The sequence below is a fragment of the Muscardinus avellanarius genome, assembly GCF_963383645.1.
Source record: "Muscardinus avellanarius genome assembly, chromosome: X".
NCBI classification, from domain to species: domain Eukaryota; kingdom Metazoa; phylum Chordata; class Mammalia; order Rodentia; family Gliridae; genus Muscardinus; species Muscardinus avellanarius.
Genome location: NC_137792.1, coordinates 34514475 through 34536749, shown reverse-complemented (window position 1 = coordinate 34536749; position 22275 = coordinate 34514475). Strand labels below are relative to the sequence as shown.

Sequence of the window (22275 nt, the reverse complement as noted above, 5' to 3'; positions counted from 1 at the left end):
AGTTGATGAGAGTCTCCCTACTTGCTGAGGCAGTCCACCAACCTGTGATCCTCCTGTCTCAGACTTGTACTGAGATTACACGCATGCACCACAATACCCAGCTCAGAGCTTGGTATTTAAAACTGACTTAAGAACTTTCTTCAGTTTTTAAATCTCTTTAGAGACAGGAGGATCCAGGTTTGCGGCCAGCCTCAGCTACTTAGTGAGGCCCTTTGCAACTCAGTGAGACTCTGTTTTAAAATAAAGAATACAGCCGGCCATGGTGGCACACGCTTGTAATCCCAGCATTCGGAAGGCTGAGACCGGAGGATCACGGTTCACGGACAGCCTCAGCTACTTAGTGAGGCCCTCTGCAACTCAGTGAGACCCTGTTTCAAAATAAAGAATAAAAAATAGGGCAGGGGGTGTAGCTCGGAGGTCGAATGCCCCTGGGTTCCACCCCCAGACCCGCAATAAATAAATAAATAAATAAGTAAATAAATAAATATAAAAAATAAAATAAAGAATACGCTGGGCGTGGTGGCACACGTTTGTAATCCTAGCATTTGGGAGGCTGAGACTGGAGGATCATGGTTTGCGGACAGCCTCAGCTACTTAGGCCCTTTGCAACTCAGTGAGACCTGGTTTCAAAATAAAGAATAAAAAAAAAAAATAGGGCAGGGGGTGTAGCTCGGAGGTTCCATCCCCAGACCTGCATAAATAAATAAATAAATAAATAAATAAATAACAAAAAAACAGGGCTGGGGATGTAGCTCGGAGGTTGAATGCCCCTGGGTTCCATCCCCAGTACCACAAAACACAAAAACAAAACAAAACAAAAAAACAGGGCAGGAAGAAGTCATTACTAATAGTACTGGTTAATATTTACATAGAAGGGTACTAACTTGACTGGGTGTGGTGGTGCACAGTTGAAATCTCAGTACTTGGGAGGCTGACATAGGAGGATCGCAGGCTCCGCAACTTAGTGAGGTTTTCATCAACCTAGGGAAACTCTGTTTCAAAATAAAAATAAAAACTAGGACTGGGATATGGCTCAGAAGTAGAAATCCCCTGGAAATTCAATCCCTAGTAACACACACACACACACACACACACACACACACACACACACACACATACACACACACACACGAAGGTTCTAACTTACCAAATTTAAGCTGCCACTACATGGGTTTCTCATTTTAAGCACAGACTGAAAAACTGTTAGGTAATTTTTTTCCCTAATTACCCAACAGAACAGAAGCTGATCTTCCTTCCTTCCTTCTTTCCTTTCCTTTTCTTCTTTCTCCCTTTCTTTCTTTCTTTCTTTCTTTCTTTCTTTCTTTCTTTCTTTCTTTCTCTCTCTCTCTCTTTTTCTTTCTTTCATTTCGTGGGTCTGGGGATGGAACCCAGGGGCATTCTACCTCTGAGCCCTATTTTTTATTCTTTATTTTGAAACAGGGTCTTACTGAGTTGCAAAGGGCCTCACTAACTAGCTGAGGCTGTCTGTGAACCCAGATCCTTCTGTCTCAGCCTTTGGAATGCTGGGATTACAAGCGTGCACCACCATGCCAGGCTAGAACATATGGGTATACATCAAGAAATGTCAGGGAAGCCGGATGAGGTGGCCCACGCTTGTAATCCCCGCGCTTGGGAGGCGGAGACAGGAGGATCGCGCAGGTTCGAAGCCAGCCCCGCTGGCTTAAGAGACCCTGTTTCCAAATAAAAATATAAAATAGGTCTGGGAGTGTAGTCCGGAGATAGAAGGGCTTCCAGGAATCCCAGTACCACAAAAAAAAAAAAAAAAAAAAAAAGAAAGAAAGAAAGAAAGAAAGAAAGAAAGAAAGAAAGAGGAAAAGAAAACAAATGTCAGGGACACATCCAAAGCACTTAAACACCATAGGAAAATGGATTATGAAGGACTTCCAACACAGTACATGCTCTCATGCTCTTTCCTGGGTACACTGCACTGCAAAGGCCTCCTTCAGCTAACAGACACTGTGAGGTCAGTACTGAGGTGGGACAAGAGGGAGGGTTAGGGGACTGAACTCAGGGGAGTTTCCACCTTCAAGCCACGCCCCCAGCACCCCTCCCTTCTTTTGTGTGTGTGTTTGTGTAGTACAAGAGGATTGAACTCAGGAGTGTTCTGCCTCTGAGTCACATCCCCAGCCCTTTCTAAATTTATTTTTATTTTGTGTGGTACTGTGGATAGAACCCAGGGGCTTTCTACCTCTGGGCTACACTTTCAGACATATTTTACTTGGAAACAGGGTCTCACCAGGTTGCTGAGAGACTAAGTAGCTGAGGCTGGCTTCAAACTTGCGTGATCATCCTGTCTCCGCCTCCCAAGCGCGGGGATTACAAGTGTGTGCCACCATGCCCAGCTAAACTTTTTGTTTTGAAGTAGGGTCTCGCTGCTTTGCTGAGGCTGTCATTGAACCTGTGATCTTCTTTCAGATTTATAAATGCTGGGATTACAGGCGTGTGACACCATGCCCGGCGCCCCTTTTTCTTTCCTGAAACAGTGTCTTGCTAGGTTGCTAAGGCTGGCCTCAAACCTGCTGAGAGCATCACTAAACTGATGAGGCTGGTTTTGAACCTGCCCAATCCTCCTGTCTTCAGCCTCTCAAGTACTGAGATTACAAGCGTGTACCACCACGTGTGGCTATTTTTTTTTTTTTTTGAGGGTCTGGGGATAGAACCCAGGGACATTTGACCTCCAAAACCCCCTGCCCTATTTTTTATTCTTTATTTTGAAACAGGGTCTAAATTGCAGAGGGCCTAAGTAGATGAGGCCGTCCACAAACCATGATCCTTTGGTCTTAGCCTCCTGAATGCTGGGATTACATGGGTGTGCCACCACGCCAGCTCTCCTAGCCCCTCTTTAAATTGCAAAGGGTCTAGGTAAATTGCTGAGGCTGACCTCCTAAGTACCAGGGTTACAAGGGTGTGCCAATGAGTTTAATCTTTTATTTGAAAGCAGGGTCAGCCGGGCGTGGTGGCGCACGCTTGTAATCCCAGCATTCGGGAGGCTGAGACCTGTAGGATCACAGTTCGCAGACAGCCTCAGCTACTTAGTGAGGCCCACTGCAACTCAGTGAGACCCGATTTCAAAATAAAGAATAAAAAATAAAAATAGGGCAGGGGGTGTAGCTCGGAGGCCAAATGCCCCTGGGTTTCATCCCCAGACCCGCAAAAAAAAAGAGAAAGAAAACAGGGTCTAAATTGCTGAGGCTGTCCTTAAATCTCCAATCTTCCTGTATCAGCCACCTAAGTATTGGGATTACAAGCATGTGCCAACATGCCTGGTTTTTGATATCTGATTTGGTAAAATGTGGTGCATTCCCTCTTTGTGTGTGTGTGTGTGTGTGTGTGTGTGTGTGTGTAGGGTGGGTGAGGGGATTTTGGGGGCTGAACCCGGGGCATTCTACCTCTGAGCTACACCCAGATTTTATTTGGAAACAGTCTCCCTAGGTTTCTGAGAGCCTTACTAAATTGCTGAGACTGCCTTCAAATCTGCAATCCTCCTGTCTCAGCCTCCCAAATACAGGGATTTTTTTTTTATGTGTGCACCACCACACCTGCCATATCTTAAATTTTGAAATAATCTTGTTAAATTGCCGAGGCTGTCCTCAAACCTGTGAAATCAAATATAAAATATGGTTGTGTATTAGAATGCTTTGCGTTCAATCCCTAGCACCAAGAACAAAAACAAAAAGCCCAATTTTTAGGGATGTACCCTTAGAAGGCCTATTTTCTTGAAACGTGACTATTTTTTGTGGTACTCAGGGGCTTTCCTATCCCCGGGCTATACTCCTAGACCTATTTTATACTTTATTTGGAAACAGGGTCTCACTCAGTTGCTGAGAGCCTCACTCAGTAGCTGAGGCTGGCTTCAAACCTGTGTGATCCTCCTGTCTCAGCCTCCCAAGCGCGGGGATTACAAGCGTGCGCCACCACGCCCAGCTGACAAGTTAGAGAGTGAGAGAGATCAAATGTGTTAGACGTATCTCAACTTTCCGTTTTATGACTTCCCCTCAAACAAGACACTTGCTTGATTTCATAATCTGAAAGTACTCACTCTGAAACAAACTATTGAACCTTTTTAAAAAATTTTTTGGTGGTACTGGGGGTGGAACCCAGGGGGCATTTCTAACTCCGGGCTATACTCCCAGGCCTACTTCATATTTGGAAATGGTCTAAGTTGCAGAGAGCCTCACTAAGTGGTTGCGACTGACTTTGAACTTGTGCGATCCTTTCTCAGCCTCCCAAACCCTGGGATTACAAGCATGTGCCACCAAGCCCGGCAACTTCAGTGTAGAACTGCAAATGTGAATACACTTTTGATCTACAATCTCCCAAAACATTTGTCTTTAAAAAATTCCCTCAGCCAACTTGCCCATGCAAGCTCTGGGCCTTGGGCCTCAGCTGCACACACATACACACACAAAAAAATCCCTTCAGATCTTAGAAATTTTTAATAAATGAAAGGAAAACCCGACATTTAATTTATAAAGTTTTATTTCGCATATGTGCTAAATCTTAGGAACTGTGGACAATCTTTATGTCAGTCTGTTGGCTTGTAAAAGGCTAAGAAGTGTGAGTGATTTGAGTGGTGAAATTTCCTTTCCGGAATCTGGATTTCAAACTAAAAAAACAAATTTGCACTCACTTGTGACTTTAAAATGTGGTGCACCTCTCCCCACCTTTTCTTATACCTATAAATTTGGAGAAAAAGTGCTACATTTCTGCAAGCACAAAATAACTTATAAATACAATCGGCAGTAAGTTCTTAATACATTTAGCACTTCTATAGTGATTTATCACACCAAAAACCTTATTTTCAAATACTAAACACTCACATAGGCGTAGGACCAGTTCTGGTAGCCCTGCTAGGAAACCAGTACTGGTTTCTTTCTTGGTAACAGAAAAACTGGGGCAAGGGGGGTGTTGTCTTTATCGGCAGCCTGTATGTAGTACCTTCAAACTGGAGACGGAAACTGGGCACTTAAAACGAAAAGGCAATTTTCTTATCCAGTTAGAATTTCAAAATAAGGCAGGATATATCCACCAAATTAACCACAAAATTCAGCAAAGTAAAAGAGTCAACTGGAGAACATAAGCTAGAAAAATCCTAATAAAAAATGGAAAACTATTCTGAAATTGTCATCTGAATACTCAGACTGGCTTTCGTTTACAAACATAATTCAAATTAAAAAAAAAAAGAAGCTCCTCATCTCTTTAACCACAAAGAGGACTAAAGACTTATCATTCACTGATAAAAATCATGAAAAAAATAGAAAACATTTTAATAATTCTAAATTTGTATACATAATAGCTAAAAGACACAAGGCTGGGAATTATCACTGAGAGAAAATTCAACAACAAAAGATACCCCCAAATAAGTTCTTATTTCTGCCTCTACCACATTGAACATAAAATTTTGGTTGGTGGAGGGCTTAAACAGCAGCAATATGGTTTTGACCACGTTGTACACTGAAATACTTAAGATCCAACAGGGCAAAGCCCTGGTTCACAAAGTTTTACAACTAAAATATCTTCAGTCTTTATAATGTTCACAGATTCTACTGTCTTCTATAGAATGATCATGCCATTTGGAGTTTTTCTTTCCAAGGAAGACTAGTGATTCTGCAACAAACATTTAAAGTAGGAAATATGGCTCAAAAAAAAAAAAATCAGTTGAGGGAGAATAATCTTTAGGCACTTTGAAGACTTGAAATTTAAAACGTGCCATTTGTGTTCAAGAAAAGACCTCAAAATCACCACTATGTTGCTCTTACAATAACATGCATCTTAAAATTTCCAGTTATACATCAATGCTGAAGAGTTAATACAGAAAGGAATCTGCACAAACAAAAATAACTCTGTGCACTTCCCCTCACTCCTGGTCACACAGACCATTCTTCCTCACACAGAGGGAAAAGATTCACTAGTCCTTACCTGCCACTTCAGGGCTCAGAAATTTAAAGCAACCCAAGTTGGGATCTCCCTCTATAGAGAAAAATTCACAGCCTTTTAAAATGTCAAGTTTTTTCTCATCTAGGAAGTCATTACATTTTGAAATTAAGCACATTCCGTACTTTTGCAAAGGAACAGGAAATTAAAAATCACCCCTCAGACAGAGAGGTGGTGTAATTAATGATAGTTATGTGTCCAAATAAAGTTAATCTATTTTGCTAGTTGAGAAGGCTTGTGAGCGAGGAACTTTTAAGATACAACTACCAATTGAAACTGCCAACACTGTACTACTTTTGCTCAAACTGAAACTTGGGCTGGGGATGGAGCTCAGCGGTAGAGCGTTTGTTTAGCATGCTTCAAAACCTGACTTCCACCTCCAGCTCTGCAAGATACAAATAAAATGGAAAAAGCCCACTAAACACATAAGTGCAGATGTGACATCTTTAAAATTAGAACTATCTGGTGTCAAAACTTTCTAATACTACAGAAAACCTAGAAGCTTCGATTGACTATAGAGTACTGCAAAGAAGATTCCCAAAGCTTCATTTTAAATACCTGCCCCTTTTAATCACAAAATAATGCAATGCTCAGTTGTTTCGTTCCGTTCCAACTATAGCCTTTTGATATTTTCCTACTAACCGAATTGTAAAAAATACAACCAAGCTTGTGCTCATTAAATATACATGTATATAAAAAACATACAAAAAGTACAAGATTGATTGTTAGGAAACTTTGACAGTGTCAACATCCTGTTTTCTCTTAGTCTGTAGTAAAGGGCCAAGGGTCTAACCTTTCTGTGCACAAAAACAACGTGACTGAAATCCTGAATTCAGGGTCATGCCTATGCATGCTATGCACAGAATTTTAATAAGCAGTCCTTGAAAAAAAAGAAAGGACAAAAAACTAACAAAAAAACAAAACAAAAACACACCACAGGACAAAAAGTTCTTCTTAAATCAAATTCTATTTGTGAATTCAGCAAAATAATTTCTATAAAACAAAACAGCAAAATATTTAAATAGAATAGGGTGGACTGTATCCGTTTGCAGGGGTATTTGGTTTTTAGACAGGTTCCAAAAAATTACACACATTCAAGTCACCAATTCTCTTTTAAATACAGTATCAACTGATGAATTTTCTTTATCTTTAATCAAATGTTTATTCCAAAATTGTGATACTTCAATTATATTAACTAACCAGTAGTTTCTTTTTAAATTAGACCCTGCTTTGAATATTAATATTTTTGGAATAATGGAAAAGGAGCTAAGACAATTCTTGCTTTCAAGTAAAATTTTGACTGAACAGAAAATCAGCCAGACATCTCGGTGCAGAGGTACTCCAAGGACTGTGGGATTCTGACGACTTCCAAGTCACCGGGATCCAGTAGGAGGAAGGTTTGCAGAAGTTCACCTAATAAGCGCTACCAAAGAAACAAAACAAGCACACCAAATCCAGTCTCCTATATTATGCTCCAGCATTGTGGCATAGCAACTTTTTGCATATTTGTTTTATATCTCTTAAAATCCCCATTACTGATACTTAGTGCTCTTCCATCCACCCAGAGACTGAGCTGTCCAACAAGAGAAGGATCATATGTGCAACTGAAAACGGCCTGCCTGTCGCATTTCTCCCCTCGTTCTATTTTATGTTCTAGGTGTAAGAAGGAAAAGCTCTGAGTAACACAGCTGTCACTGTGGGACAACTGCAGTCATTATGGTAATTTTCTCCTCATTGGCTACACTAACTTGGTGTGAAGCCATGCTAAATGTTACAGCATAACTATAGCTTCAAAGTGATTAACCTAATATCAGAATAAAAAGGCAATGAAAAAGATCTAGAAACAATGTTACATCACCAATTTTCCACATTAACCAAATAATTGAAAGGTTACCAGCCTTACATTGCTCATAGTAAAATGGACTCCAGTGGCAAAGAATTAACATGAAACTATTGGTGTGGCTGACATGATTGGGGCTGTTTTGTTGCTGTTGCTTTATTTTTTGTTTTTGTTTTTTGTAGGAATAGATCCAACTGCCACAAGGCAGGCAACACTGGTTGCAGAGTGCAGTGGGTATAACAAGAAAATTAACTTTTGTAGTTTTTGTAGATCTATGAGTCTCATCAAGAAAAAAGTTTCTTGCTTAAGAATTAACAGTCAAACATTAATATACTATATACACCTTTGCCATTTACACATTAGCATCAGGCCATTTATTACAAAACACTATACACTTTCCACTGCAGGCGGGTTATATATTGACAGCAAATTTCTGCAGATAAGACAGTGAATAAACTCTCCACTCCATGTTGATTAGGATAGTTTTTCTAGTTTTAAATATTAGCCAGACACAGAAAAAGGTTGGACTGTAAGGCCTGGGTGCACAGTCTTGATGGAACCAGTTAGTTCTGTGCATTTCACTGATCCTTGGTCTGAGGTGGGGACACTTCTTCACTGCCTTCATAGTTTTCTTGTGCTCGTTGGCCGCTTCTCTGAGGGTTGTTCATGTGATGTGCCGCTGGGCCTGTGTATGGCTGTCCATGCACATGGTTATTCTGGAGGGGAGAAGAGATTTGCAGGTTACAAGCTCAAAAATCACGAGCTCAAAGTTGTGGTGATACAAGCATTTCTTTCATTCCTGGAATTTACCCTTAAAAAACACACTTGGGCTAATAGTGAAAAGATAAACTGGTTTGAAAGAGAAAAAACTAGTTTAAATACAAACCCCAAAGCCACAAATTCTGGAGTGTGTAGCTACGCGTAACTTTTTGACTAGTCATTTTTGGTGCCAAAACAGTTAGTGCAAGAGTCTGACAAATAAAGGACTAGCCCATTAATCTTTGTTAAGATCCTCCCAAAGAATGATTTGTGAGCTAGAACACATGGAATTCTGACTTTTATGATAAATCTGACCATGATGAAATCTGCAGGAGCAAAAATCACGAACACAGAATGAAATTAATGAAAGAAAAAAAAAACGTTGAAGAAGATATGTAATCAGGCACGATTAATAAGAGCTTCCTTAGGGTAACTTTCTCCTGTGGATTTTGTTCCTTAAATTTAATTTTTTTTGTTGTTGTTGTACTGGAGATAGAACCTGGAGGCATTCTGTTCTTTTATTTTAAAACAGCATCTCAGTAAGTCACACTTGGCCTAAGTTGCTGAGGCTGGCTGCAAACTTGCTATCCTTCTGTATCGACCTCCCAAACACAGGGATTACACAAGCATGTGCCACCATGCCCAGATAAATTTTTTAAATTCTTGAGTCTCAAAGGCTCAAGAATTTATTTTTCATTTTTCTGTACATCTTCATCAGCCAAGACTTTAGTCTTTACTTCCTATAATCTGTATTATGAAAACAAATATGCTGAATATACACTAACTCTTCAGTATTCTTCTATTTACAATATTGACTCCAAAGAATGCCTTATGTATTCCTCAAAACTGTGGTTTTTCAGAGAAACAACAGCAGCGCCTGGGACCTGCTAAGAACTGTCGACTGCCTGCTGCCTGGCTAGGCACACCTATGGAAGCAGCTGCTCTGCTCCAGCAACCTTGTGCCATGACAAGCCTGCCAGGAGACTGATGCTTCTTCAAGTTTCAGTACCACTGTCATTTCAAAAGTTGGATTCAGTCACAACTGGGTTTTTAAAAAGTTCTCATTTAGAGTGTTTCTTCACTTTTTTTGGGTTATTTTTACAGTTAATCACCCATGGAGATCTGCAAAATTCTCAATTTTTTGATAATTTTTTTTTGTGGTACTGAGGGTAGAACCCAGGGTCTTTTCTACCCCCAGGGCTATACTCTCAGAACTATTTTATACTTTATTTGGAAACAGGGTCTCACTTAAGTTGTGGAGAGCCTCACTAAGTAGCTGAGGCAGGCTAAAAACCTGTGTGATCCTCCCGTCTCAGCCTCCCAAATGCTGGGATTACAAGCGTGTGCCACCATGCCCGGCTGATAAATTTTACTCTCACTGAAATAAGGGGATAAGTAACCAACAACTTTTTATTTCACTGCTACACCTTAATGACTTTAGAATCCATCTGAGAATTTAGCCTAACAGAAAATAGCATTAAAATCATTTGCACTAAACATTGGCTATCATTTTAATGTTAGTATAACCATCAGTATCAGGACACCTATTTGACAAGGAAAATAACACAGGGGCAAGTTCAAGTGCGCACCATGACCCACTCTAGGTCGTCCTCTGATCATGCCCGAAAGCTACAACCCTAAATTTGGGTTTCAAATAAAGCAATCCTTTCACATAAAGCCTTTGAACTGGTTCTAGGGGATAAATACACCATCAAATGCCTGTTTACCTGTTGATACTGAGATCCAGGTGAATGGGGGTATAATGGAGCATCTTCAGGTGGAGGAGACTCATGCTCATCAGGGGCATCTTGGTCATCAGGCTCCTAATGCAAATATTTGAAGAAAAGATTTATGGAGGCAAATTCCTGCTCAATTTAAACTTTCTCTATTTGATTCAATTTTCTTTTAATTGTTAGATTATGGTATTAGGGATTGAACCCAGGGGCATTCTACTTCCAAGCTACACCCTCAGCCCTGTTTTTTTTTTTAATTCTTTATTTTGAAACAGGGTCTAAGTTGCAGAGGACATCACTAAGTAGCTTTGGCTGGCCATGAACCTGCAAACTTCCTTTCTCAGCCTCCTATATACTGGGATTACAAGTGTGTGGCACCACTCCCAGCTAGCTCTTTTTATTTTGAACGGGGTCTTGCAAGGGCATCGAGTCTCGCTATGTTGCTAACGTTTGCCTCAAACTTGTGATCTTCCTGTCTAATTCTCAGAAATACTGGAATTAGGTGTGCACCACCATGTCTAGCTAACTAATTTTGTGTGGTACTGAGGACTGAACCCATCCGAGCCATATTCCCAACTGCTTTTGAGACAGGACCTCATCAACTTGCTGAGGATGGGCTTGAATTTATGATCCTCCTGCTTCAGTCTCCAAAGTAGATAGGATTACAGGTGCGTGCCACTGCGCCTGCCTTTGTTTTATGGTGCTGAGGATCTAACCAAGGGACTTGTACTTACTTGTCAAGCACTTTACCACTGAGCTATACTTCCCAAGCCCTGATTTTTTTTTTTTTTTTTGCAGTAACTGGGGATGGAACCCAGGGTTATTCTACCTTCAAGCTATACCACCGGCCCTATTATTTTTATTATTTATTTTAAAACAGGGTCTCACTGAGTTGCAAAGTGCCTAAGTAGTAGCTGAGGCTGTCCTTGAACTGCTATCCTCCTATCTCTGCCTCCCAAATGCTGGGATTACAGAAGCATGTGCTACCACGCCTAGCTTCAGACTAAAATTTAAAAACCTATAAAACTAACTTTTCTTTTACTCCATACCAACAAATTAAAACAAATGGAAAAAGCCCTGATTTGAATTCTCTTAGAAATAAATTTCAGGCATTACCAGCAAACAAAACTTCGTAATAACCATTTTTTCCCCAGTGCTAGGATTAAACTGAAAATTTATGTGGTCTTGAGGATTGAACCCAAGCGCATTCTACCTCTGATCTATGTCTCCCATCCTATTTTACTTCTATTTGGAAACACAGTCTTGCTAGCAAGGTTGATGAGAGTCTCACAACTTGATGAGGTTGGCCACGAACCTGCAATCCTCCTGTCTCAGGCTCCCAAGTACTGTGATTACAAGCCTGTGCCACCACGACTGGCTCCTAACCTTTTTTAAATCCTAGTAATACATTAACTGGTATTACTGGGCCATAAAAAATTACTTTGTGATTTTCTTCTACTTCTATGTGCTACACAATGGCAAATTTTCTTTTCCTTTTTTTAAAATTTACCTCCTCTGGACAGAGTTCACAAGCTTTTGCAAGTGTCATCCGAGCACTATGGGATCTCTCTAAGAAATAGCCATTTGAAGTTTCATTGCTTTGTACTGGGGGAGACCAATTGTTGTAAGTGTACTGAGGATTGCCAGTGTATGGTCTTCTTTCAAGCTCATCTCCAAGCCATTCCACTGCCCAGGTCCACTTTCTTTTTAGATCTCCATTGCCCTTCAAAAGACAAATGAAAATATGTAAGAAGATTTGAAATACTTCAAACTTAATTTAAAATGAGAACACCAACTACCCAGGATTCTCTTATTTCAAAAATGAATAACATAATTTTAATGAAAATTTCTACAAAGTTCTAAGAAAGCTCCTCACCTGCAGGATTTGGTAAGCAACAGGACAATTACTAAACAGAGCCACCATACATTTTATACATTGGTATGCTCTTTTTTGATAGTGATTCTTAGAGCGCTGGATAGTGTCAAAGAGTCCATCTCGGTCATCTGGAATTCCTTTAAGGGCATTATGAATTCTGAAAAAACCAGATATATGATTAAAATTTCTAAAATCTAGTAACTATCATTTTTTTTTTGTTGCAGGTCTAGGGATGAAACCCTGGGGCAGTTGACCTCCAAGCTACACTCCCTGCCCTGTTTTTTATTCTTTATTTTCAGTGTCTCACTGAGTTGCAGAGGGCCTCACTAAATAGCTGAGGTTGTCCCCGAACCACGATCCTCTGGTCTCAGCCTCCCAAATGCTAGGATTATTAGCGTGCGCCACCACGCCTGACTCAACTATCATTTACTGAGTGCCTACTATATGTTGTTCACTGATCGCCTGATTTAGTCACTGAATCTGACACCAGACAGAAAGTACTGTTACTGAGCAATTACAAAGGTGAGAAACATGTAAAATGACTTGCTTCAGGTCAGAAGGCTACCTCAGGTCTGTGTTCTTACTAACTTGTTACCAGTCCAAAATGGTCTTGTTGTAGCCAGGCGGGGTGGCGCACGCTTGTAATCCCAGCGCTTGGGAGGCTGAGAAAGGAGGATCCCGCATGTTCGAAGCCAGCCTCAGCTACTTAGTGAGGCTCTCAGCAACTTAGTGAGACCCTGTTTCAAAACAAAATATAAAACAGGTCTGGGAGTGTAGCACGGGGGTAGAAAGCCCCAGGGTTCCATAACTAGTACTCCCCCCGAAATAGTCTTGTGTATGTAACTCAAATACATTACCAGAAGTGAATTCAAGACACTCAGGGTACTGCAGTCTTAAAAAAGTTAACAATTATCAGTTGAGAATAATCTGCTTTAGGTCAGTTCCTTTCATAAAACTGTATTTCTTTTCCTTTCTTTTGTGGTACTGAGGGTGGAACCCAGGGGTTTTTCTACCTCTGGGTTATACTCCCAGGCCTATTTTTTATACTTTATTTGGAAACAGGGTCTCACTCAGTTGCTGAGAGCCTCACTAAGTAGCTGAGGCTGCTTTCGAACCAGTGCGATCCCCTGTCTCAGCCTCCCAAGTGCGGGGATGACAAGCGTGAGCCACCACACCCGGCTATAAAACTGTTTTTCTAAAGGTTAAGTTAGGATTCAGTGACTATGGGACAGTGATATAATTTGGAAGTAGAGAATTTGAATTCAAATCATGGGAATACATGGCAAAGAAATTTTTACCAGCAATAGTACAATTAGGCTAATGTACTAATTAACAGGGATTTCATTTGAATTCTTAACAAACAACAGGATAATTCATGGCCAGCTATTTTTGTTCTTTTCTGAAATAAGCAACTTTAAAAAAATGATTGTATAGCTGGGCGTGGTGGCACATGCCTATAATTTCAGTACAGGAGGATCATAGGTTAAGGGCCAACCTCAGATAGTAACTGAGACCCTCAGCAAGTTAGAAACCACATACAGGCTTTCTTTTTATTCTGATTGAACCCAGGGGTATTCTATCTCTGAGATATACCTCCAGCCTTATTTTTTTATTCTTTATTTGAAACAGGGTCTCACTAAGTTACAGAAGGCCTAAGTAGCTGAGGCTGTCTGCAAACCCAGATCCTCCTGTCTCAGCCTTCCAAGTACAGGGTTACAAGCATGCGCCACCATACCCGGCTACATATAGGTTTCTTAATGTTTAATATGAAGCACAGCACTAGTGTTTACTGTCAGTTTTGTCAAGTGACAATGACGTTTAAAACATTTTTGAGCTGGGTGTGGTGGCGCATGCTTGTAATCCCTGCACTTGGGAGGCGAAGACAGGAGGATGGCACAGGTTCGAAGCCAGGCGTGCTGGCTTAAGAGACCCTGTTTCCAAAAATAAAAAAGTATAAAATAGGTCTGGGAGTGTAGCCCGGAGGTAGAAGGGCTTCCAGGAACCCTAGTACCACCAACCCCCCCCCAAAAAAAAAAACCCCACACATTTTTGCCATGTTTTCTTCCTATTAGCATCAACGTGTATGTGTGCACACATACACGTGTACTGGGGGTGAAATCCAAGGGCATTCTACCTCCAAGCTATAGCCCAAGCCCTATTTTTTTTTTTATTTTTGAAACAGTGTCTCACTAAATTTCAGAGGGCCCCACTAAGTAGCTGAGGCTGGCTTTGAGCCTGTGATCCTCTTGTCTCAGCCTCCTAAGTACTGGGATTATTAAGGTGTGCCACCATGCCTGGCTCAAATGCCATCTTTAATATCTTTGCCTGCCTAATTCTCTGATGCCTAACAATGCTGGACACATGGTAGGCATTCCATAAATATGTGAAACTGTTTACTCAACTAAAAGCTCACTTATGAAAAATTACTGAGACTGGGCTAGTCATGCATACTACTACTTCAAAGTACTTAATCTAGCACATATGCCTTCACTTTTTTTTTTTTTTTTGGTGGTACTGAGGATAGAACCCAGGGGCATTCTACCTCCGAGCTACACCCTCAGCTAGCCCTTTTATTCTTTATTTGGGAACAGGGTCTCGCTGAGTTGCAAAGGGCCTCACTAAGCAGCTGAGGCTGGCTGCAAAACCGGATCCTCCTATCTCAGCCTCCCAAGTGCTGGGCTTACATGTATGTGCCACCATGCCTGGAGCCTTTACTATTTTCACTTGCTCTAATGATCGAAGATGAAACACAATATTAAAAGAAGAAAAATTAAAAATCAGATTTTATTAAATCAACTCAGAAGAAATGTCTTAAATCCTTTGATATTATTGAGAGATGTATTGAGTACTACCTGAAATGAATGACTATACTTTGGAACTACTAAATTTCTCTATCATGAAAACTGATTTCTGGTTTAATGCTATTTTTTTTCTGGTGCTGGAGATAGAAGTGCATATGTTAATCACCAGCTATATCACAAAGCCGCATATCTGCCCCCCCCCTTTTTTTTTAAAAGATAGAGTCTAGATAAGTTGTTGAGACCGGCCTTGATCTTAATGATCCTCTTGCCTAAGCTTCTTGAGCTGGGATTACAGGCCTGTGTCACTGGGCTCAGCCACCCTGAGTCTTTTTTTCTTTTTTTTTTTGCAGTACTGGGATGGAACCCAGAGGGATTCTACCTCCAAACTACGCCCCCAGCCCTATTTTATATTCTTTATTTTGAAACAGGGTCTCACTGAGTTGCAAAGGACCTCACTAAGTAGTTGAGGCTGTCCTTGAACCGCTGTCCTTGAACCACGGTCCTCTTGTCTCAGCCTCCCAAATGCTGGGATTACAATAGTATGCTCTTCCTAAATTTTTTTTTTTTTTGGTGGTACTGGGGTTCCTGGAAACCCTTCTACCTCCGGGCTATACTCTCAGACCTATTTTTATACTTTTTTATTTGGAAGCAGGATCTCTTAAGCCAACGTGGCTGGCTTCGAACCTACGATCCTCCTGTCTCCGCCTCCCAAGCCGGGATTACAAGTGTACACCACCACGCCCGGCTCTTCCTAATTAAAGATGAAACATTTTAACTTCAAAAGTTTAAAAGAAAAATGCAGTGACTGTACTGCACAAATCTAGTTAGTCTGTTAATAAAATGAATATCTACCTGTGAGTCTGCCAGGAGTCCTCAATCAGTAAGATTTGTAGAAGCAGATCCAAATAAGGCCGAAGTTCATAGGTGTAGGAATATGCAACCTAAAATACAGGTAAGACATAGTGAGTAACTTATACGAATAACAAGCCAAATCATAGAACTGATGAATGTTGTCTTTTAACCTGCCAGAGAAGTTCACTGAGGACAGTAGATGAGAACTGAGGATTCTCCCAGCAGCAAAAACGAAGCAGTTTGACAGTTTCCTCTGAGTTACTGCAGTCCTCAATGATTTTCTTCACATAACTTGTTCTCACAAATAAAATGTCAGCCACGTTTTGCTGAATTGGCATTATAGGTTGTGATAAATTAGGATCACCAAAAGGATTAGGAAGAGGAGGATTACCTAGAATGCAGATTTGGTATCAGTAAGGAATAAGCTTCTCCACAGTAATACACAGATTTCACTGCAGAAGACAGCCTGTAAATTTATTTTAGAAAAGTAACAATGCAAATGAAGTAGCTTCTTTTTTCTTTTTTGTGCTGGGGATTGAATGTATAGGCATTCTACATCTGAACTACATCCCTGGTCCTTTTTATTTTTAAAAATTTGAAACAGGGTCTTTGCCAAACTGCTGAGGCTAGTCTTGAACCTATGATTCTCTTGTCTCAGCCTCCCAAATACTGGGATTACAGGCATGCACCAGCACACCTGGCTAAATCATGCTTAAGTATCATGGACAATAGAGTGTGTGTTACAATGATTATATATATCAATATACTGATATGATAAAATGCAGAAAGTTAATTCTTTTTTATTTTGTGGCACTGGGGATTCAACCCAGGGGTGCAATACCACTAAGCTACACCCCTAGACCTTTTTACATTGTCTTGAGACAGGGTCTCACTAAATTGCCAAGGCTGGTCTTGAACTTGTGATCCTCCTTCCTCAACCTTCTGAGTCCCTTGGATTATAAGCATGCGCCACGGTGCCTGGCCAAAAAGTTAACTCAAGGTGGGCATGGTGGTACAAACCTGTAATCCCAGAACTTGGGAGGCTGAGACAGGAGGATTGCAGGTTTGAGGGCAGCCTCAGTAAGAAGTGAGCTTTTCATCAACCTAGTGAGATCTGGTTTCAAAATAAGAAATAAAAAACTGGCCTGGGGGTGTAGCTCGAAGGTAGAATGCCTCTGAGTTTAATCCCCAGTATCACAAAAACAAAAAAGTTAACTTATCAACTACTTAACAGCAGACAGAAGAGATCTCCATAGCAGTAAAATTCACAATAGCCAAATTATAGAACCAGCCTAGGTTTTCGTCAACAGATGGATGGATTACAAAACTGATTTATACAAATAGAATTTTACTCAGTCATAAAGAACAACATTATGGCCTTGTAGGAAAATGAACAGAATTACAGAATATTACACTGAGTGACATCAGCCAGTCTCAGAAAGTGAAGTAGGGTCATAAATAGGGTCTCTTAAGTGGAAACTATAGAGAAATTGGGAAACAAAAAGAGACTTCAGATAAATGAAGAGAGATAACCAGTAGAATAATGAAAGAATAATGAAAGGGGATGTGGGGAGGAAGATGAGGAAGAAAAAAGATGAAGGAAGATGATGGACATAGTTCAAATAATGTTTATATATTGGAAGTTATCAATCCCAATCTCAATAATATGTATGAAGGGGTAGAGGGAGGCAGGGTGGGATCTCAGGGGAAACATGTATGCTTCTATAATAAATAACAATTTTTTTTGTGGTACTGGGGTGGAACCCAGAGGCTTTCTACCTCTGGGCTATACTCCCAGACCCATTTTATATTTTAATTGGAAACAGAGTCTCACTTAAGTTGCTAAGAGCCTCACTAAGTAGCTGAGGCTGGCTTCGACCTGTGTGATCCTTCTGTCTCAGCCTCCCTAGCACCTTACAAGTGTGCGCCACCACGCCCGGCAATAAATAGCAAATTCCAAACTTAAAAAAAAAAACACGTGAAAAAGGTATCAAACTCGAAATATAAAGTATTCCCAAGCATGGATCTTCCTTCAGACACATCTGATCAAGTACTATATATACCTATACCTAGCAGTACTGAAAAAAATGTTGTCAAGGAAGAGACTTTCTACTTTACCATTGATAGAAGACTGCATTCTTGAGGAGACGTTGCAACAGCGGATCAATTGTGACACTACTGAGTATAATTTGCCTAATTCAGCATACTGATACTTGATTGGAGGACCTGGTCCTTCATCTAAAGACACAAGCATAAAGGTGGCAGGTACACTCAGTTTGAGCAGCTGTGTCTTCTCTGCCACACCTACAATGAAGAATAGGGGAGGAGAGGAAAAGAAACATTAGGATGGCAAGGGCTTTGGGAACCAAAGAAGGAATTATTAAAAGTATTTCCTACTCATTCTTTCTTGTTTTTGGTGCTGGGATTGAACCCAGGACCTTGCACATGCTAAGTGAGAGCTCTACCACTGAGCTATTCGGGGCCATAAGGGGATAAGTTTCCTACTGCATCCTTTACTGTAAAGGCAGTAAGAACTATACTGAGAAATGACATTTCATAAATTGATTCTCTGTTCTCCATGACCCAACTTCTTGAAAAAGATGCTTATATCTAGTTTCTCTACCTTCTCATTTGCTCATTCCTTACAACTTGTACCAATTTGGTTCCTAGTCCCTTTTATGGGGTAAAGCTATGGAACAGTTTTTATCCCTTAACCACATCCTCCTTGGATTCCTCTTTGGCTCTTGGTCTTACTTGTGAGTTCTTCCCATCCCTTTTATTTTAGTACTGGGGATTAAAGCCAGGGACATTCTACTTTTAAGTTACACTCCCTAGTCCCCCTTTTGTTTTGAATCTCGTTAAGGTGCCGAGGTTGGCCATGAACCTGAAATCCCCCTAAGTACTGAGATTACAGGTGTATGACCACATCTGGCTTCTTCTCATCCATTAAAAATTGATCCTCTTCAAAGTTCCCAGGCCAGGCTATCTTTTCACACTCTATGCTTTCCCTGGATGACCAAGCCCACACCAATAGCTTTAAGTTCTAGCTATTATTATTTTTGGTACAGGAGATGAAACCCAGGAACAGTGTACCTCCAAACTATACCCCCAACACTTTTTATTTAGAAAAAGGGTATAAGTTGCTGAAGGCCTCATGAAGTTGCTAAGATTACCTCCAACCTGTGATCCTCCCATCTCAGCCTCCCAAGTACTGGGAGCACATCAATCCGATTCTGCCTTACCTTGGGAATGAGCTCAGCGATATTCTACCTCTGAGCTACACTCCCAGTCCTATTTTTATTTTGAAACAGGGTCTCACTAGGTTGCTAATGCTGTCCTCGAAGCCTCCTAAGTTACTGGGATCACAGGCATGCTCCACCACCCCTGGCTCTGCTTTACCTTTCTTAAATACAAACAATTTTGAATCTCTAAGTGTATCTTATCTTAGGGGGTTCATCTTTAGGTCTGCAGACCTATTATCTGCCTTTAGCAGGGAAATTTTACCAGTGGTTCCCTTATGGACCAATGATATTATTTTATGAATAGGTAGTATCTAGAAGAGGAGTTAACAGAAATTTTGTGAATACCTAAATTTGTTATTTTTGACACCCAATCATCTCTGGTAATAGAAAGGTTAAGGGAAAGATGACCAACTACAGGGACAAAAATAGAATAAAATGTTCCTGATGTCAAAAGGGCTTTGTATCAATTGGTGATTAGTATGTTAATAAAGAAAAATCTTAAATAGGGATACTTGGGTATAAAACAATTTTTTTATATAAGGTACTTTAAGCTACTCAAGAACTACCTATCAAGTATCTGACTCAATTCCTTATCTGGCCCTATACATATTATCATCTCTAGACTTTGACTGGAATGTCTCAAAAATTAATCATTTTGGGATCAGTACACTAACACTTTTTAAAAAAATTTATATTACCTTCCTTCCCAAAAGTAAAAAAAAAAAAAAAAAAAAAAAAAGATAAAAACACCAAAGTTAACATTGGAAGGACTTCTTGATATTCCTTACTCTCCAGCTACTCAGTGAACATTTTCTGAGCACTGCAGAATCTAGTAGTTGGGGAACAATGCAAAATCATGAATCCTGCCAATGTATAACAGAGCAAGCGGTGATTAAGCGGCCCAGCCTAGTAATCCCTGAGAGAAATCACCAAGTGGTTTTAGAAAGAACAAATTGCTTTGAAAAGAAGAGTTGATATACACAGAGGTAACACAGTAATTCATGTCAACTCCTAATTTTTTGTTTGCAGTGCTGAAGACTGAACTTAAGGTCTCATGCATACTAGGCAAGCACTCTACCACTAAGTCCCCTAAGTGAATATATTACCACTTATTTTCATTTACTTTACCAGTGTTTCCATAATATAAAAACAAACATGGGGAGTATAACCATCTGGGACATTTGAAAACATGGGATTCCTTGTATTGACTTTGTGAATTCTGGTATCAGTGTGGGACGGGGCCTATGAATGAGTACATTCAAAAAGCAGTCAGATCTGCAACCACTACTGTAGGACAAAACATGATTAAGACAGATTCTCATCTGTGTATAATGCAGAGCTAAGACACATGCAGAAATGTGACTTCACTGCTTAACACAAAATAGATTATGAAAACCTAGATTCTTACCTAGATTGGCATACATTACAAACAAGTTGAAATACTGCTGTAAATGACGTCCATGCTCTGAAACTTCCCTTCTCAAGAGATTTAGCACTGCTCTTAGTAAGTGGTCGCTCAAGCTTAAGTTGTCATAAGCCTGTAAAAGACAAAATATTAGTTGCTTCTCAGCAATGAGTAGGCATAATAATTCTATTTCCAAAAAATTAGAACTAGCTGAATACAAGCATATATTTATGGAGGGATTGATTAAATTATTAAAAAGGGCCGTTTCTTGAGAAAGAAATGAAAGCCAGGCATGGTGGTGCACACCTTTAATCCCAGTACTTGGGAGACTGAAACAGGAGGATGGAAGGTTTGTTTGCTACTCGTGAGGTCCTCTCAACTTAGTGAGATCCTGTTTCTAAATAAAGAATAAAATAGGGTGGGGGTGTAGTTTGGCGATAGAATGTCTCTGGGTTCAGTCCCCAATATCGGAAAAAAAAAGGGGAATGAAGATCTGATATAGATTTCATTATAAATCCTTCATGATATAAACTATAAAGTCCATGAAGTCCGGGTGTGGTGGCGCACGCTTGTAATCTGTGCATTTGGGAGGCTGAAACAGGAGGATCACGGTTCATGGCCAGCCTCAACTACTACTTAGGTCTTTTGCAACTCAGTGAGACCCTGTTTCAAGATAAAGAATAAAAAATAGGGCTGAGGGTGTAGCTTGAATGTAGAATGCCCTGGGTTCCATCCTCAGTACCATAAAAAGCCTTTAAAAAATTTTACTCAACTGTAATCAGTAGCTTAATTATATGTTCTAAAAGAGCCAATAATCACTTTTTTCTATGCATTAATTTTCATTGAACTCAGACACCAGATGTGTAACGTGTGTATTTAGATAAACATATCAAAGAGGTGCACATAAGTCTGTGATTTCAATTTCCAAGAAACACTATTTAGTAAGCATTTAATCATTAGAAAGCAGTGCAATTACCTGACTAGAAGGTCCAGGAGATGCAAAAGGTGAAGGACATGGCCCATCTTGCAAGGAAAAATGTGCAATAAAAACTATAAGTTTTGCAAACGCACCCCTCACTTCGGCACTAGGGCATTCCAAAAGGTATTCGGAGAAGCGATTTGAAACATTAAAAAGGACATTATGAGCAAACCAAAAACGTACATTCTTGCTGTGACGAAGGAGGATACACAATGCATCATACCTAAAACAAACAAACAGAACTTATGACTATCAATTCGGTAACTTGTTTCATATAGAAAAGGGATGATCTCTATGAATCACAAAAAATATGAAGAACTTTCTTTTATGGAGAAAGCAGTAGCAATGGTTGCTTCTAGTACTAACATTAAAATGATAGATGAATACTATGAGTCAATCTTGCATTTTTCTCTAAAAATTCATTATCAAAATCTTATGTTACATAACAAAATATTCTCCTTTTCCCTTAAACTTTCCTTTTACTTTTGGATGAGTAAAATTAGTATGTGTGTGTGTATATAATTTTTTTTTTTTTTTACTGGCACTAGGGATGGAACCCAGAGGCATTCTACCTCCATACAAGCTATACCTCCAGCTTGATTTTATTTCGTATTTGGAAACAGTGTTTCACTACATTGCTGAGAATCTCCATAAGTTGTGGAGGCTGGCTTTGAACTTGTGATCTTCCTGTCTCAGCCTCCCAAGTATTAGGATTACAAGCCTGTGCCACCACACCTGACAGTAAAATTTTTAAATCAAGGTATTACAATGGATACCTTGTACAATCTGTACTTTTATAATTAGAAAGTTAAAGCCACTTTAAATCTTTGGCA

General features: G+C 40.0%; 1 protein-coding gene across 2 annotated transcripts in view; it reads right to left on the bottom strand.

The window, feature by feature from the left end:
* Positions 1 to 8373: 8373 nt before the first annotated feature.
* The window catches only part of USP9X (ubiquitin specific peptidase 9 X-linked), a gene marked incomplete at both ends in the record, with an annotated part of 110365 nt that continues 96463 nt past the window's right edge, over positions 8374 to 22275 (bottom strand). For both annotated transcript variants that reach the window (XM_080719370.1, XM_080719371.1), the window contains 9 exons: positions 8374 to 8511; positions 10282 to 10377; positions 11798 to 12010; positions 12164 to 12320; positions 15817 to 15905; positions 15987 to 16207; positions 17935 to 18120; positions 20467 to 20596; positions 21440 to 21665. In XM_080719370.1, coding sequence (XP_080575496.1) covers positions 8374 to 8511; positions 10282 to 10377; positions 11798 to 12010; positions 12164 to 12320; positions 15817 to 15905; positions 15987 to 16207; positions 17935 to 18120; positions 20467 to 20596; positions 21440 to 21665 — 1456 coding nt within the window. The remainder of the gene's footprint in view (positions 8512 to 10281; positions 10378 to 11797; positions 12011 to 12163; positions 12321 to 15816; positions 15906 to 15986; positions 16208 to 17934; positions 18121 to 20466; positions 20597 to 21439; positions 21666 to 22275) is intronic.